This window comes from Oryzias latipes, chromosome 16, assembly GCF_053564925.1.
Source record: "Oryzias latipes strain Hd-rR chromosome 16, Olatipes_Hd-rR_3.1".
NCBI lineage: Eukaryota > Metazoa > Chordata > Actinopteri > Beloniformes > Adrianichthyidae > Oryzias > Oryzias latipes.
Window position 1 is genome coordinate 15,911,836 of NC_136252.1, and position 13,562 is coordinate 15,925,397.

The window sequence follows — 13,562 nt, forward strand, 5'->3', positions numbered from 1 at the left end:
AAAAAACACAATTAAAAGAATAAAATAGCATCAAAAGGATTTTTTTTAAATTCATATAAGCATATTAAGTTGAATATTGACAAACTTTTAATTACAGTTTAAAGAAATTAGATCATTATTTTATAATATAATATGATATGATATGATATGATATGATATGATATGATATGATATGATATGATATGATATGATATGATATAATATAGTATAATATAATATAATATCGTTCTTTTTAGAGTGATATAGATTTCTGACACCTAATAAAAAGATTTAAAACAAACACTGAACCAGTCAAAACTGAAGGTAGAAATGGATCTTTGTTGTTGCTGTTTAATCAAGTGAAAGGAACTCAGAGCTCTAAAGATCCTGCACACTGTGTGTGTGTGCAAGAAAGAAAAGGAGAGTCCATTTGTAACTGGGTCCTCTTACCAGCACAGCACTTACTGCCCCCCTGTGCCGGAGCGGGCTTCCCTGCTCTTCGTTTCTTGTGTCTCCTTTACTCTCCTAGTCTTTCAGTTTATGTTGTTTCGAACTCTGTGGGAGACGAGGCTTTTCCTAAAAGCGTCTTTGTGCGCGTTCGAGGAAGGAAAAGAGATAGAGGGAGAGTAGAAGGTTTTGGTGAGACGGACAGGGGGGGAAGTGGATACTGGCTCACTGTGTTGGGCCTGGCTAGGACCCAGTCCCACAGTAGCACAGAGCCCAGTTCTGTTTACCTTCAAAGGGAAAGAGTCGGCAGGAAAATACCAAATTCTCACACCTTTTACAGCTGTCATGAAAAGAAGTATCTATCTAGTGAGTAAAACATATTCTTTTAGCAAAATGCTATAGAAATAATGTACTCTGTGAAAGGATTCCTTTCACCTCTAAATATAGTCTGTCATCCTAGGTATGCATGCATAGGAAACCACTCTCTAAATTGCATAATGAATCAATAACTTTCTGGGTAAGAGTTTGGTGATATGTCACACACCTGTTAATGGTTAACCATAGCCAGGTTAGAGTCCAATCATTGTGCTTCATTTGCATTCTCTCCTTGATATTCTGCATTTGCCTTTGCATCAGGCAGAGGGATCTTGAAAGGATACACAACTTTCCAGCATTGGATTAGACAACTGAAGACACGAACTTGCATACACTTTAAGTGTTTGGAGGGAAAAACACTCCAACTCAGAATCCGATATATCTTGACACTCTGGAAGCCCTTTTCTCCCAGGTTTGTTTTTGACGCGAGTGACAATTTTGTGTTCTGTTTACTCGGGCAGATATCTAAGGGAGAAGATGTCTTACTCTGAAATGCATATATCATTTGAAAGTTGACATTTTTTAGAAAGCTGAGTTTCTGATCTGGTTCATGTGGGATCATTTAATATCGGGAGACTGTCAAGTGGATAGTTTGCTGCATCTTGTTTGCATACCACTGACATTCGTCTCGTGCCAAACAATACTAACTATTGTTTAACTAGTGTTCTCACATGTGTTGCGATGGTTTTCATAGACATTTTTTCTACATAAAAATAATGTCAAATGCTGTTCTGGACAACAGAGTATTTTCTTACTGAGCTTTTCTAACAAAAATGTATCTTTTTTTAATTAAATGCAAAATCTCTGTGAATAATATCATTTTTTTATTTTAGGGAAATTTATTTGGGTCATATAAGTTCAGTAAAAGGAGGAATTGATGTTCTTTTCCCCTTTCCATCTCTAATGGAATAAGCTGAAAGGCAAAAGAATAAATACATTTCTATTTTGGTATTTGCTAGCTGATACTACACTTTAAAAGACCTTTAAGCTGTGTTCATCCTCTGCAACGTGCGTTCAAGAAACCACTTCCACTGAAAAGTTAAAAAGAAAAATGTTTCAGGCTTCTGCGTTCAAACCTCCGCGTTCACATGTAGAACGCGGAGAACTACGTAGAGAAACACGTACATAGAACATGCGTTGAAAGTTAAAGCAAGTCAAACTCAGACTCAGATTTGATAGTGAGGTATGGATGACGTCCCCTTTACTTCATTGAAGTGCCAACGGAGAAAAGTTTGTGTCGTATAGGAAAAAACCTGGTCGGAATTATATGACATAACGTCTTTCATAAATCGGTATAGAGCTGTGAATGAAAGAGCCTTGGGGAAGATTTGTAAAATTTGCACCGCTTTGGCATTTTTCGTCAAGCCTCTTCCAACTGTGGGTGGCAGACATGAGCTAGAAAACAGTAGAAAAAGAAGAAGCCTCTCCCTGCTTGTCCAGTGTGAACATCATGGGCTAAATGCATTGTGTTCTTGAACGGAACTCAAATTCTTGTTGTGTACGAAGTGTAAGAGAAGAGTAGTATGGTGTTTATTACAATGTGTAAAATTTTGCACCAAAATGAACGTCATTTTTTAGAAAACAATAAACGAGAATTAAGTCAGTATGTTTAAACAAAACATTTCGCTCTCTAATTCACTGCATCTCATATTGTAAAATTGCTTGTTTATTGTTTTGATGCAATTGGAGAATAAAAAAAACAAAAACTAAGATTTGTTTGGGTTAATTAATAAATATTGGATAGGAAATGAGCTCATAAATAGTTAGCTGACAATGATTCACCACAGGAACTGATGAAATCAGCAGCTATTTATCTTGGTATGGGTTTGACAACCAGTCTGATTATCTCAGCTTGTTTGTAAACTGTTATGTAATTAATATGAAATAAAGTAGTGTGCAAAACACAAAATTGTTATGAAAAAAAGAGGTAATTAGCATTCATGATGCTATTACACTTCGGTTGTCAAATCAAAATTGAATACCATTACTACCTTGAGTTATTGTGTTAAATATGTTGTGTTTGGTTAAAAAAAATGCAAAGGGAGTTTTAATATTCTTCTCTGTATTTTTATTTGTCCCTGTCATTTTTTTAGGAGGGTAATGAAGACACGCGCCCCACCTCCCCCTTTGGCCCCTCAACCAGCTCCACGCCACATCTTCAGAAACTCTGTACTCGATGGGGGAGGGCCATCAGCCATTGATGCCAAAGACAACACAGCAAACCCTTATGTGACTTTCCAGCTGACCCTACCTCAGGGACGCCAGATTTCTATGACAGAAGATGGAAGGTGAGGTTCGAGAGAGGTTCACACAAGTGTGCATTCAGGCACTCAGATTCCCGTGGTCATGCTCAGTGCCTTTGTCCTTCTTCTGCAATCATTTGCACATGATTTTAGCTTATCACTTTTGTTTAACATTCCTTTCATTTGAATTCCTAAATATTGGAATCTATTTGATGATCATCAGAACTGTTCATTTTTAGCAGTTGGCCGTCACTGCCAGGCCTCAGACAAACAACATAGGAGTGATAGAAGATATGGATGTTGCTGTCCCAGTGTCCCACATCAAAAGGGGGGGGGGCATGCACAGCCTGAGCACAAACCTTGTGCCAAAAGTTCTGGCAGCTGAACTGCTAATGCTCTCTGTCCCTAATGAGGTGATTGGTGTCCATGGGAGCAGAACAATTGGGGACGTCTCTCAATGGTAAAGAACAACAAAATATTTGCAACAGGCATGAATGAACTCTTTAAAGGAAATTTAATGAACCACCTCACTTAAGTGCATTTTTGACATTTTTGGCTTTAGTTCCGTAACACTTTTTGGGAAATAGTCTTCATTTTACAAAGCAAGGGTTTTCATTACACAATATTTCTATGGACGGCCGTGGCAGCTTCATATAAATCCTGTTTTTTTTTTTTTTTTATAGTGTTATTGCCAAGTCTGGTTGTTGTTGTTCACCTTTCAGCATGTCCCTTCAGGGGTCGCCCCAATGAATCAGCTTCCACTGATTCACACAGGGAGTTCGGGAGACAGTTTTATGCCGGATGCGCTTCCTGACACAACCCTGTATTTCATCCAGGCTGGGGACCGGCACAGGGAGACACAGAGTGGGGCCCCCTTTGTGGCTACATAGTTAAACATTGGGGTCTTGCCTATAGCAGATGCCTTTATTATTAAAAAAAAAGAATAAATGCCACTCGGATCATCTGGTTGAGCTTCTCTAAATTGAGGTGTCTTGTTCAGACTAGTAATTCTTTGAGCTTTTATTTCCATAATTGTGAAGCGAATTATTTTGTTTTGGTAAAATAAAAACCAAAACTTAAAGATGGTCCATCTATCAGTCATCTCTTTCTTTAAATTCTTGATGGGTTTTCGGAATATGTATGACATTTACAGTCATTTCTTGAAAAAAAAGAAAAATTCTGTGCCATTCAGATTATTGTGAACAATTTCAAATCTGCATGTGTTTTGTTGCAGACTATTTATGACCAATCTAAAAGAAAATCAAATGTAGGTTTTAAAAGATAATTTGGTGTGTTGTAGTTAATTGTGTGACTGTTTACTACATTTCAAATGCTCCCTAGCTATTATTTCTTTTTGTTGTTATTTTTGTATATTGTGTCATAGTTACTATTATTTTACACTGCATACGCTCATTAACAGTTTGCCAAATTATGAAAATACATGAAACATCCTAAAACTTCTTAAAATATTTAAATATTTTTAAATCTGAGTATACAAGTACATTTAGCTAAATTTATAGTGTAAGTGTGTAGCTTTCAATATAAAATAATTTATAATGAAAAAGTGCTGTAGTATATTGCTGAGTTTCTAAACTTTATTTTAACATTTAACTTTTTGTTTTATAAAAATGGGATTTAGTTTTTTTCTACATTGATGCATCCTCTTTGAATGAATTAATAAAGATACAAAAAATGTTGTATATCCTTTATTTATATATATATATTTAAAATAGTTCATGTTTTGCAAGGCAATTATAATTTTATTAAATTACAGGCAAACAAAACTTTGATTCTACATTCCTGTTCATATTCAATTAATGTCAGTGAAAATCTACATTATGTTTGATTTAATGGATGAAATGGTTTAATCTTATCATCTTGATGCCTTGAAGTTACAGTCAAAATATCTAAATTGTAATCTATTTCTTTTAAACTGTATTTCTATAGAAAAACCTCACCTAAAGATATGAAGAAAGGAAATTTGGTGTTATCTTTGGTATAAGTCTCCAAACAGGTTTCAGCATACTGAATATGTGATATACAGAGCTGACTTTACTATTTTCTCTCTTGGTAGATGTGTGTGTGTGTGTGTGTTTGTGTGTGTGTGTGTGATTGTGTATTTGTGTGTATTACTGAGTGTGAATGGCGCCCTTTGTATGCCTTTTCCTCAGACTTGTCATCTGATATGGCTTTTCCCACTAAACACTGGAAGCAGCCTCTTTCTTTAACCGTGGATTGACAGGTGGTATCATAGACTATGTAGATGTTATTTTATGTTTTTACTCTAGTACTTTAGTATTAGTATTTAGATAAAAAATACTCGACTGATATTAAATGGTTTCAAACATTCGTCCTCAATATTTCTAAAAAACGTGTTTATGTAAGAAGCAATAAGAAGCGTTTGACTATGATGATAATCATGTACGCGTAGTTATCTACATCAGTCATATAAGTTAATATGTTTATTAAATAATAACTGAGATGTTATCATTCCATATAATAAAAGTTCAATTTGAAGTGGTTTATTGGCAGGGTATAAACTGTCAAGTCATTCAAATAATAGGAGAATTGGCAGATACTAAATTGTGTCTCTTTTTACATATATATTACTTAATTGTTAATATTTTTTTATTTTGCAGTCTTCTCTTTAATGAAGCCAAAGTTAAGTAACCACAGTAACCTGATATGTGGACCTTCCTCCCACTCTTTCTTCTTCACCTGTGCTTCATTTCTTTTTACAAATGCACACACACACACTCTCACACACACACACACACACAACCTCTTATTTCTGTCTCTGTCTTCCAGTAAAGCTTTGATGGACCTGCTGGTTGAGCTCTGCAGTCGTCATCACCTCAATCCGGCTCTTCACACCCTGGACCTCTGGTCGTCTGAGGGCCTCCCTTTGGCGTACAAGCCCAACTCGCGTCTTGGCTCCCTGAATGTGGCCTGTGTCCTTATCAAGGAGAAAGTGGTGGAAGAGAAAGTGGCGCGCAGACCAGCACCCAAAGTGCCAGAGGTAAGTAGCAGCAATGGGTGCTGATTTTCTATGCGTTGTGTGTAATTTTTATGTTGGACTTTACATTAATGTCTTTTTTTCTCAGATTGTCGTGTGCTGGAAATGTCATGTGTATATTAACAATATTTGTATAGTTTACTTGATCATTAAACTGTTTAGTAGATGGTCATGTTATCCCTTTTTTTAATCATTGTTCGTAGAAACAGTTTGGACCATTTGTTCACGTTTATTTAGGTTTATTGAAATTGTCCATTTGCTAGATTGTTTTATCTTTTAGACCTTGTAACATGTTTACTTATTGTCTGTCTCTTACCATTGATTGCTTGGAGAAGTCAAATCCAATTAAACCTGTAAAAGTCCATGCAAAGGTAGGATGATTGATATCCACATTCAAGATGTTGTATCATCACAGGTTTTCTTTCAGGTGTGGCTTCTCTGTCTATATTCCTCATATTTCTGTTCTAGTTTAACAAAGGATTTTACAAATCCTTTGCAGCCTGTCTGTTTCATTTTCTCCGTCTCTCCTTCTCCGTCCGTGGATGGCTTGAATTTTTCATGAGTGCCTTACCTTTAGTTACCATGCATTATTTCTTTGGTCTTCTCATGACTCACCGGCTGCCCTGTCTCACTTTAACCCCATCTGGCCTGAGGCCAGGGGCAGCAAATTTGATCAGAATTTCTCAGATTCTTCTCTTTAGAGTCAACACCTTGAAAACGAATTCCTAAGTTAGTGAACACACATGCAGATGATAAATGAGATCCATAGAGGAATGAGAAATATTGTAGTCAGTAGTATTTTGTGGCAAAAATTTGGTTGGCTCTTTGGAAACAAAGTTTTTGCATTTATCTTTAGGGTTCTAAATTGATCTGTTTAGAACAAAATGTTCCTGTACTGACTGTGCAAACAAACAGCATAGAAGAAAACGCCTAAAGTTTCACATATGTCATCACAACAGCTCAATCCAGACGTTCTTTGAGTTCATGGCGCACGTTGTTGGAATTTTTTAAATAATAAATTCTAAGAGTGTGTGTTTCAATAATAAATATCATCAGATGTTGTGTGTTTTCCATCACTGTTTGTCACTTTAGGAACATGTTAGGAACAGCTGCTCTTCATGTGAAGATCAAAGCATTTTGACTTATTGACTGTCACACAGATAATACACTTTTAAAGAAACTGACACTAAACTGATATACAATTATTACTAAGACCCATAATGATGTGTTCCCAGCAGATTGGTTTGTATAAATGCTAACGTTGTGGTAATAAAAAAGGGAGAGTGATCAAAATGCAGGGAGCTATAGACTGGTCTTTGATTAATTCTCAGTTACATGATGCTGGTGTTGACATTGACCAATCACAACCTCGGCAGTGGAGAGTTTCAGCTGCAGGGAGCTGCATCGCATCTGAACCCAAGACCACACACATTCACACATTCCTCCAGGAACACCGTTGAAACTCCTTTGTGCTTCAAAGCTAAACGTTGGAAATAATTAAGAGAATTTTCCAGTAGCACCATTTTAACACCGAACTAAATCTTTCAACCAATCAGGATCCTTCCTGGTGGTGGGGCAGACCGCTTGATGTCGGCTCAGATCCACTCTCTCCTTGGATTGAGGAGTCTTGAAATCATTCTTTCTGTTTTTACACCATGGTATAACATAAAAAAACAGGTGTAACTTTATTTTTATGCGGTCAAATTGATTGCACATAAGTATAAACTTGCCAAAACAAACTATAAATTGTGAAAAAAAAATGCTTGTATTTCTTACTGTCTTAGAGGTAGATGATGTGTTATAGCCCTGTTTATTGCATTATTGAGCTTAAACACTGAAACTTTCTGTGACACTTCCATCCCAAACCTTTAGGTCTTTTGAACTGCTTCTTTTTTTACTTCCCTCCTTCTGAACAACTTCTATTTCTTCTTCTGAAAGAATGGCTGTCCCATTTTTGTGTATTTTTGGACCTGTGTGTTGTTTGAGACTTCCTGTTGTGCAACTGCATGAGGATTTCTTTCCTCTGGTGACGATGACGCTTCTTTGTGAAAGAAGAGTTTTTAGTGGTCCGTTTATTCCAAGATTGATGAAAATTTACCGTGTTTTCCCCTTTTGTGTCTCAGAAAACAGTACGTTTGATGGTGAACTACCAGGTCAATCAGAAAGCGGTGGTGCGGGTCAACCCTCTGGTCGCACTCCAAACTCTGATACCGACCATCTGTAGTAAGTGTGAGTTAGACCCCTCCCACGTCCTGCTCTTGAAGGACAGCGTCAGTCACCACGAGCTCCCGCTGGACAAATCTTTGGCTGAGTTGGGGATCAAGGAGCTGTATGTCCATGATCAGAGCCTAGGTAATCACTCGAACCTGTCTGTGGAACTGTGTTTTACCACTGAAGTGAAGTTACTGGATCTTAACATTCATTTTCCTGTAACTGTCAATGTTTTAAACTTAGAATTGTATTTAAATATTTCACTAAAAACATTATTGCTAAAATAGAAGGCAGCCTTATTTCAACTTGTAGGCACATCTTAGGACGATAAAAATTGGGTTTTGGAGTTTTTAATATATAGTGTGGCATTTTTGTCATGATGGAGGACTTATACACCGTATGAAGAAAATTGCATTTCTGACTGTTTCCTTATTCAAAATGTTGAGAATCAGAAGCAGTCAAAACACGCTGTAGCTGTGACGTAGAAAATATGCTGGGGGGGGGGGGGCACAGTCTCAATTGGTTGGATACATTCAGATGTATCCGCTTATAGACTTCCAGATCCACGTACGTCTTCGTTTTCCTCATCCGAGCTGGGATCTGTCTCGCAACTGTACAGCTGGATAGCTCCAATATTCCTCGTCATTTTTGCTGCACCGGCAATGTTTGATTGGAGCTTTCAGAGGCTGTAAGATAGCGGAAGAGGGTGTAAACGGAGAGCTCTCATGAAAGCGGGAGGAGTGGCGGTGTTGCTCTCCGCCAACGGTCCCACCCACTACTCAGTGGCAAACTTCTGATGAACTATTGCTATTTGTGTTCCTCATATCTCAGACCTCATAGCCTTGGGTTACAGAGAAAGCATTTATGCCGCACCCTCACACGTATACTTAATGATTACTGATAATATTTCACTTATTGCTGTTTTCAATCTATTTATGGATTAGCACCTGATAAAAGCAATTTGTACCATTATTATCGGCTTTAGGGACAATTTTTACTGATTGTTAGGGAGCTAAGGCCTTAAACCAGCCTTTTTGTTTTTACTATATTTAGAATTTGTCATCGGTTTGAAAAAAAAAGTTTTTTTTTTTTTATCTTTGCATAATTATTTTGTTGTTGTTGATTATCATAAAGAGGATCCACACCCACTGATATTATTGCATGAGTGTTGTTACATAACCATCACACGTAACGAGTTTATGTCTGTAAAAGGACACAAACACGATTTTTTTCCAATTATGATGTAATTTTCACTGTCAAAAGCTGTTGTGTAATGGATTCTAAGGCCGTCTTTATAAGGAAAAAAATCTAATTGCATATAGTTGGAGTAATTAGTGTAGCATATAAAGCGTACAGTTTGTTGTAATGTTAGTTTCTGTAGATAAATGAAACATTGACTCTTTATATTTGTTGCGTTTGCAGTTTTCCAGCCTAAAATGGCTTCTGCCCCTGTCCTTAACTTCTCAGGTATTAGTCATGATCTTTCTGTTTTCATTTGGTGTCTGACAAACCCAACGCCACCTGCTCACTAACCCTTGTCTTGTCGTTTCTTGTTTTTTTCCTCATAGGGAAACATTTGTGATTTGTTAGTATAGCCATAATGCTTGTTGATGCCCTTCTAACCAGTGTGTTAGCATGAAAATGTCTCTCGCTGAGACTCTTGTGCTGCTTTGATGCTCTAAAACATGCGGCTTTGCTACTTGTAACCCTTGTGCTATCCTGGGCACTTTAACATTGGGAGTTGGGTCATCTAGACCCACTAGACAGTGCTTTGAACCTTTTTTCTTCAATGATTTGTGAACCTCACTGGTGTCCATGGATTACATGAAATCTTTCCACCTTTATCCACCTTTGTCATGGTAGGAATAACACGTCAATGTAAGGGTGGGGTCATCTAAGACAGCACAAGTTAACCTGAATGTAGTCAATGTTCAAATTGATGAAGCTGTAGCGCCCTCTGCTGGTGGATATGTATAGAACCATCAGCAAAGTTTTGACTTGGAACTCTAATATTCTGATGTCTCAATCGTCTCTCCTTCTTCTTCTTTATATATTTTTAGATTCCATTAGCTCCACTGCTGATGGTTCAGGAGGACCACAGAAGAAAGGTCTATTAGGGATTCTCCAATTCAGCAGGAGGAAGTCAAAGGTGGGATTAAAACTAAATCATCAAACAGATTATTGATTGGTTTCAAACCAAAGGTGAATGAAGGCTGTTGGGTTTTAATTTATAACTTTAATTTAAAGCATAATTGAGGTTTATTTGTGACCTCAGCACATCAATGATGACTGATGTTTGGAAAAGTTGGGATTTTTCAGAGAATTGGTCGCCAATTCTAAACCTAGGATTTGCCTGAATTCCTTCACTACTCACTACATAGTCCACTATATAGTGCGTTCGCCATTTTATAGAGCTGTCCACATTTACAATTCCGAAATCCAGTGTCGTAAAAATTTCCCAGAGGTCTCTGCGAATGTGCATCAATGCTCACTAGATTGATTAATACAGACTATAATGCATTGCATCTAAACTTTTTCTTTTCATGGGATTTATATCTATCTATCTATCTATCTATCTATCTATCTATCTATCTATCTATCTATCTATCTATCTATCTATCTATCTATCTATCTATCTATCTATCTATCTATCTATCTATCTATCTATCTATCTATCTATCTATCTATCTATCTATCTATCTATCTATCTATCTATCTATCTATATATATATATACACACACACACAGTATACGGTATATATATATATATATACGGTATATATATATATATACATATATATATTTATTTCTTTAGCATATTTTTTTAGTAGTTAGGGAGGAGGGACTTTGGATGTAGCCCAAAACGTGACTTTGTTGTTGCAGTGCTCGCTAACCTCCTCTAGAGGGCAGCAACTTTCCATTATAATTTGGTCAACCAACTGGGCTTGGATGGTTGAATAAAGAGGAGTAATTGTTAGTGCTTGAATTAAGAGTTTAATGTCTGAAATATTCAATCAGCCTTTTTTACTAAAGTCCAAAACTTCACTCAATTTTATGGTTAAGGATTTCCAGCTCTCAGGACATTTAATTTCATCTGGAGAGCACTTAAAATATGACAATTATATCTGTGTCATTCTTGGTTAATCAAGAACTGGTTTTTAAATGTATAAAACTAACATAAAATGAATGTAGTTTAAACCAGATGTATTTTCTGTAGTATTTAGAAGAGCTCTACTTTAAAAGCTGTAACTCAATCAAAATCCCATTGGATTATATGGGACTGAATCCCTTGCTTTTACAACTCCGTTTCATCAAGCCCATGGTTTTTGGATCAACTCCAGCCTTCTGTCTCTTTTCTGTGCCTTCCTCAACATACGGCCTTCAACGCATTACAGGCTTTTTGCTTCCAGATCCAAGCTGTCATTCACTTTTAATCGCCTTGTTAATATTCTGGAGATTACGAATCTTCTTTCCTTCAATTTGCTTTTTTTTTTCAAATTTCCCTGAATAGAGATAAGAAATCTTCAAGAAAAAAAGAGCATCATTAAACATCTTGATAACGGACATAATAAAGTATTTAGTGAAGAGTCGAGTTTCAAAATAACATTTTAAAAATTCAGATGCAGTGAAGAAAGTGGCCACTCGGGGGGGGGAATTTAGTCACATTTCTTCATCTCAGTTCTTGCAATGCTTCTATGGAGCCTTAATGCATCTGGGCTCTTGTTCTATGATATGATTGTTTTTCAGTCAGCATGTATAATCAGACCACACACATGCATTTGCACACACTAGAGAAAAAAACCCACCACCTTCACACAGACACAGTGTTATCAGTATGAAAGTATCAGATTACACCACCCTGGTCATATTAGCACTAAAAGCACTGCCTCTTATCTCTAATTGCTCATTAAAGGCTAAACCAATGTGTGGGTTTGTGTAAGTGTGTTTGAGTGCACGGGTTTTAAAACTTTGACATGGTCAGGGATGATCATGTTAGGGTGATGCATGCTGTGAGGTCAACCTTTTTGAAACACTATAATTTAAACCCTTTAAAAAAAAAAGCTTTTATAAGAGATTTCTGGAATGCTTAAAAGTCTTTTCCAAAAGGTTACGGAAGACCTGAATATCTGTGTTGTAATTTCTGGAGGTCTTATTTATCTGATATTATGTATAAGTTATATGTGCCCCACTAAAATAGATACAAAAGTCACAATTTTGGCATATACATTTTTTAGCATCAATAAAAAAAGAAAGAAAATAAATTATTTTTGGGCAAAATTCCATCTGTCTGTGCTTTTAAAATCTCTTTCTTGGGTTGCAAAATACATTCACATTTGCAAACTTCAGAAACTGGTCAAGATGCTTTTTCACATGAGTGTCTTCACACATGTTGACTTTTTCAAATGTTTCACAACACCAGCCATTCACAGGCAAATCTGTTAATGCTGATTAGTGTGTGCAAAAAAAAAGAAAAAAAATTAGAAGGCATGAAGGGGGAAGTACCATGGTTTGGGGCTACTTTGCTGTAGCATTTCTTGGTCAAAACTGATCCACTGCAGTTTATTCAGCCAAAAATAGTTGGGATGTGTTTTTATGCTGAATTACATGTAACCCTTGTGCTATCCTAGACACTTTACCATTGGAAGTTGGGTCATCTAGACCCACTAGACAGTGTGCTGAACCTTTTCTCTTCAATGATTTGTGATCTTCACTGGTGTCCATGGATTACATGAAATCTTTCCACCTTTATCCACCTTTGTCATGGTAGGGAGAACACGTCAATGTAAGGGTGGGGTCATCTAAGATATCACAAGGGTTAAAGAAGATGTCGAGCACACTTTTCTTCTCTTTTACGCGAAACATTGACTCAGTGTTGCCTATTTGAGTTTAGATGGAAAGGCTACTTGGTAAAACAATCAAGCCAAAACAGTTTAACCTGTTGATGCCTGAATTAATTTCCAGCTAGTAGATTCTAAATTACATTAAGTTTGAAGCAGAAGGGATTTGATGCATATTTGCAGCAATAAGCTTCAAGATATTAACAAAAAGTATTTTCATAAAATTGCGATTTCTTTTAAGAAGTATCCACGGTGACCTTTTTTCTTTTTTTAAATACTTCATGATTTTTTAAGTCTTCCTTAATTATAATAGTTATTTGTATATTGACATTCATGTGCTCTTTCAACAGGCCTATAAATTAGTTAATATAGACGAGCACTAAGAAAGGTTTGCAGATTCATGAAATCTCTGATGCTTTCCTGTTTTCCAAGCTTTAAACTAACACACTGAAA

At 36.5% G+C, this 13,562-nt stretch overlaps 1 protein-coding gene across 14 annotated transcripts in view; it reads left to right on the forward strand.

Moving 5' to 3' along the window:
* cobl (cordon-bleu WH2 repeat protein) overlaps positions 1-13,562 on the forward strand; it is a 72,774-nt gene that overhangs the window by 30,998 nt on the left and 28,214 nt on the right. For 6 of the 14 annotated variants that reach the window (XM_078933347.1, XM_078933348.1, XM_011485032.4 and 3 more), the window contains 5 exons: positions 2,895-3,089; positions 5,853-6,063; positions 8,184-8,412; positions 9,694-9,738; positions 10,332-10,420. In XM_078933347.1, coding sequence (XP_078789473.1) covers positions 2,895-3,089; positions 5,853-6,063; positions 8,184-8,412; positions 9,694-9,738; positions 10,332-10,420 — 769 coding nt within the window. Of the gene's footprint in view, positions 1-1,037; positions 1,214-2,894; positions 3,090-5,852; positions 6,064-8,183; positions 8,413-9,693; positions 9,739-10,331; positions 10,421-13,562 lie in introns of those variants that run through there. The other 8 variants (XM_011485034.4, XM_078933352.1, XM_078933355.1 and 5 more) reach the window with 4 other exon arrangements.